This window comes from Nansenia antarctica (assembly GCF_963989245.1).
Source record: "Nansenia antarctica genome assembly, chromosome: 14".
NCBI lineage: Eukaryota > Metazoa > Chordata > Actinopteri > Argentiniformes > Microstomatidae > Nansenia > Nansenia antarctica.
The window spans coordinates 5,492,487-5,497,486 of record NC_137684.1 but is presented as its reverse complement, the minus strand read 5'-3'; the positions used below and the strand labels follow the sequence as shown (position 1 = coordinate 5,497,486).

General features: G+C 48.6%; 1 protein-coding gene across 1 annotated transcript in view; it reads right to left on the bottom strand.

The window, feature by feature from the left end:
* LOC308170482 (pleckstrin homology domain-containing family A member 5-like) overlaps positions 1-5,000 on the bottom strand; it is a gene marked incomplete at its 5' end in the record, with an annotated part of 152,999 nt that overhangs the window by 45,892 nt on the left and 102,107 nt on the right. Inside the window, 1 exon segment of the mRNA XM_080545270.1 lies at positions 2,371-2,471. Coding sequence (XP_080401396.1) covers positions 2,371-2,471 — 101 coding nt within the window.

The following is a 5,000-nucleotide window of genomic DNA, read 5'->3' as shown; positions in this document are numbered from 1 at the left end:
GTGTGTGTGTGTGTCTCACTGGCTTTATGAAAAGGGCCCGCAGCAAAAACCCACAGCACTGAGATGCCATGGAATATGACTACGGCTGAACCCAGAGATGTGGAGTTCAGATGGCCGCCTCGCCCCCTCACCAACACACCCGCAGCACACGCCAGAGAGAGAGAGAGAGAGAGAGAGAGAGAGAGAGGGAGGGAGAGAGAGATAGAGGGAGAGAGAGAGACGGAAAGAGAGAGGGAGAGAGAGAGAGAGACACTCATCTTCTCTTTCCCTCTGTATCCCCTCACTAACTCTTTCTCTCTGTCACACGGTATTTAAACGAGAGCCCGGAGAAGAAAACCACTGTAGCCTGAGACAGTTTGACACAAGGCAGGGAGACAGGCGCAGGGAGGGAGACAGAAGGCAGGGAGACAGAAGACAGGGAGACAGAAGACAGAGAGACAGAAGACAGAGAGACAGAAGACAGCAGACAGGGAGACAGAAGACAGAAGACAGGGAGACAGGGAGACAGAAGACAGGGAGACAGAAGGCAGGGAGACAGAAGGCAGGGAGACAGAAGACAGGGAGACAGAAGACAGAAGACAGAAGACAGAAGACAGGGGGACAGAAGACAGAAGGCAGGGAGACAGAAGGCAGGGAGACAGAAGACAGAAGACAGGGAGACAGGGAGACAGAAGACAGGGAGACAGAAGGCAGGGAGACAGAAGGCAGGGAGACAGAAGACAGGGAGACAGAAGACAGAAGACAGAAGACAGAAGACAGGGAGACAGAAGACAGAAGACAGAAGACAGAAGACAGGGAGACAGAAGGCAGGGAGACAGAAGACAGAAGACAGGGGGACAGAAGACAGAAGACAGGGAGACAGAAGACAGGGAGACAGAAGACAGAAGACAGGGAGACAGAAGACAGAAGGCAGGGAGACAGAAGACAGGGAGACAGAAGACAGAAGACAGGGAGACAGGGAGACAGAAGACAGAAGACAGGGAGACAGAAGACAGAAGACAGGGAGACAGAAGACAGGGAGACAGAAGACAGGGGGACAGAAGACAGGGAGACAGAAGACAGGGGGACAGAAGACAGGGAGACAGAAGACAGAAGACAGAAGACAGGGAGACAGAAGACAGAAGACAGGGAGACAGAAGACAGGGAGACAGAAGACAGGGGGACAGAAGACAGGGAGACAGAAGACAGAAGACAGAAGACAGGGAGACAGAAGGCAGGGAGACAGAAGACAGAAGACAGGGAGACAGAAGACAGGGGGACAGAAGACAGAAGGCAGGGAGACAGAAGACAGAAGGCAGGGAGACAGAAGACAGAAGGCAGGGAGACAGAAGACAGAGAGACAGAAGACAGAAGACAGGGAGACAGAAGACAGAAGGCAGGGAGACAGAAGACAGGGAGACAGAAGACAGGGGGACAGAAGACAGGGAGACAGAAGACAGAAGACAGAAGACAGGGAGACAGAAGGCAGGGAGACAGAAGACAGAAGACAGGGAGACAGAAGACAGGGGGACAGAAGACAGAAGGCAGGGAGACAGAAGACAGAAGGCAGGGAGACAGAAGACAGAAGGCAGGGAGACAGAAGACAGAGAGACAGAAGACAGAAGACAGGGAGACAGAAGACAGAAGGCAGAAGACAGAAGACAGAAGACAGAAGGCAGGGAGACAGAAGGCAGGGAGACAGAAGACAGAAGACAGAAGACAGAAGGCAGGGAGACAGAAGGCAGGGAGACAGAAGACAGAAGGCAGGGAGACAGAAGACAGAAGGCAGGGAGACAGAAGACAGAGAGACAGAAGACAGAAGACAGGGAGACAGAAGACAGAAGGCAGGGAGACAGAAGACAGAAGACAGAAGACAGAAGACAGAAGACAGGGAGACAGAAGACAGAAGACAGGGAGACAGAAGACAGAAGACAGGGAGACAGGGAGACAGAAGACAGAAGACAGAAGACAGAAGACAGGGAGACAGAAGACAGAAGGCAGGGAGACAGAAGACAGAAGACAGAGAGACAGAAGACAGGGAGACAGAAGACAGAGAGACAGAAGACAGGGAGACAGAAGACAGGGAGACAGAAGACAGGGAGACAGAAGACAGGGAGACAGAAGACAGGGAGACAGAAGGCAGGGAGACAGAAGGCAGGGAGACAGAAGGCAGGGAGACAGAAGGCAGGGAGACAGGTGCAGGGAGACAGAAGGCAGGGAGACAGAAGGCAGGGAGACAGGAGCAGGGAGACAGAAGACAGAAGACAGGGAGACAGAAGGCAGGGAGACAGAAGGCAGGGAGACAGGTGCAGGGAGACAGAAGGCAGGGAGACAGAAGGCAGGGAGACAGGAGCAGGGAGACAGGCGCAGGCAGACAGGCGCAGGACGGACCTTGAAGGCGTACTTCCTGTTGATGTGGTCCTCCACAGACAGCATGGACACATGGAAGCTGGGCAGGAGAATGCTGCCTAGGATACCCTCCTCCTTGTCATCTGCACACACACACACCACCAGGTACATTACTACATAAACAGGAAGAGGTCATGAAACAGTGCTGCCATTTGAATAAATGAATGGATGGATGGACAGATGAATGAACGAATGAATACATTAATAGATTAATGAATGAAATAATTAATGGATGAATGAATGAATGAATGAATACATTAACAAATTAATTAACACATGAATAAATGAATGAATGAATACACTGATTGACATGTCACGTCCCGAAAACCATCCATCCCTTAGGGAAGTAGAAACAGTCACGTCTCTTTCCCTCCCTCCCTCCCTCTCTCCCTCGATCTCTCTCCTTCCTTCCCCCTCCCTCTAATAGTGTTGTCACGATACCAATATTTTACCCTGCGATACTATACCAGCCCAAGTATCACGATGCTGAGTAGTATCGCGATACCGCGGCACTTTTGTAACACTTTTTATTTTTATGAACATGCAATGTATTTATACAAGTTACAATAACTTAATGAGTGGTGCATGAATAACATGCATTACACTGTAACTCTACAGGTAAGTAAAAGTACTGAAACCGATATTTTTGTGAATAACATGTTTATTAATAAGTAGTTTGAAACATCAAACAGACCAACTGGCCTTTTGCAAGAGTATAGCAAAGTAGGTGTGTGTGTGTGTGTGTGTGTGTGTGTGTGTCTGTCTTTCTGTGTCTGTATGTCTGTCCGTCTGTGGGGTCTTTTTCACGAACTTGAAAAGTAAAAGCAAACACTGGCATATCAAAAATATAGAGGGCTACTTCCAAACTGTAGCTCAAGACTTAACTCAACTTAAGAAAACTCAGTGGTCATATTCCAAAGATTGTCACTAAGCAGGGCAGAAGTGTGGTTCAGCAACAGCAGTCCTCCTACACCTACAATACAATTCACTCAAGTCCTACTGAAGTTTCTCCTTAATTTTAGGCAGGTTTTGGGCTAGGAAAACAAGCATGTCCACCCTGTCTTGAGCCAATCTAACACGCCTTGGACTGCAGATCATTCCTGAGGTGCTAAACACTCGTTCTGAGGCACAGCTCGATGCTGAAATGCACAAGTACTTTCTTGCACATTGTGAGAGGAGTGGCAGAGTTCCTGCATTTAGCTTCCACCACTCAAGTGGGTTTTCTTCTGCACCAATCTCCTCTATGTTGGTGTATATTTCCAGCTCTTTTTGTAGCTTATGTGTATTGCTAAACACCTTATTGCTTTATCTTGTTTATCTGGGGAAAAGGTGAATGAAAAAATAGAAGAAAAATAAGCCCCGCCCCCCCTTTAAGCCCCGCCCCCTTTCCCCCTTCCCCATTGCTGCCGCACACTTTAGCTAAGAAGTTTATTAATTAATTTTTGTAATATTAGCTAATTGCAAGAACACAGATAATTATAACAAATAAAGCCATACTAACCTCATTAGCTTGCTTGTATTCCAGTGCAAGGTCTGGATGACGACATTGTAGGTGCTTTATTAAGTTTGATGTGTTGCCTCCTTTTGCCTGTATGGCATGATTGCATCTCCTGCAGAACGGACGGCCATCATCTATTGCTTTACCTTCGCGATCTGGTTTAAAACCAAAATAGTTCCAGATAAAACTTTTTGAGTTAGTTTTCTTTAGTAATTTTGGCGTTGATGGTGCGACGCTATGGGTAGGGAACGCTTCTGCCATGACGATACTGAGAAGACTGGCTCGCGCCCAGACAGACATCCAGATAACGTCAATATATAAGGTAATATTGTGACTGCGGAGATGTGCGCGAGCAAACAAACTGGGATCTGTCACAACGGTGTCGCGAGCCAGTCTTGTCCTCATTAGCAGAACCAGTGAATTTGGTAATAGAGGTAACACATTGCCCCGCTGGTACCGTGTTCAACACGGTAGTATAGTATTCCACGGTAGTACCGTTGTATAAAGCTTATGGTATAGTAGGCACCGTGACATTTTGGCACCGCGGGGGTACCGTTGGTACCGGTATATCGTGCAACACTAGTCTCTAATACATTCAAGAATAAATGAATGAATTAATGAATACATTGATCGGTGCGTCAAGTCCCGGAAGCCAGCCTTCCCTTCTGGGATTATAAACACAGTCCTTCAGCCAAGTCAGCTGCATTTACAACCAGAGGGCAATCAGAGCAGAGGCAGGCGGTGAACCAGGCAATAAGGGGAGCATCGATTAGCCATCAGCAGAGATAACCCACTGTGGGCCTGGCTGAGGGAGGGGGGGTGGAGGGATGAGAGAGGGAGGGGGGATGGAGGGGTGAGAGAGGGAGGCAGGCAGGGGAGGATGATGTTGGGTTCATAGTCTTCCACAGGAAGTCTCCTCCTCCTCACCTCCCAGGGTGACAGCAGACATCTGCATACGCTGCATTTGTTTGGGTGTGTGTGTGTGTGTGCATTTGTTTGGGTATCTGTGTGTGTATGTGTGTGTGTGTGTGTGTGTGTGTGTGTGTGTGTGTGTGTGTGTGTCCACGTTTGTTTGGGTATCTGTGTGTGTGTGTGTGTGTGTGTGTGTGTGTGT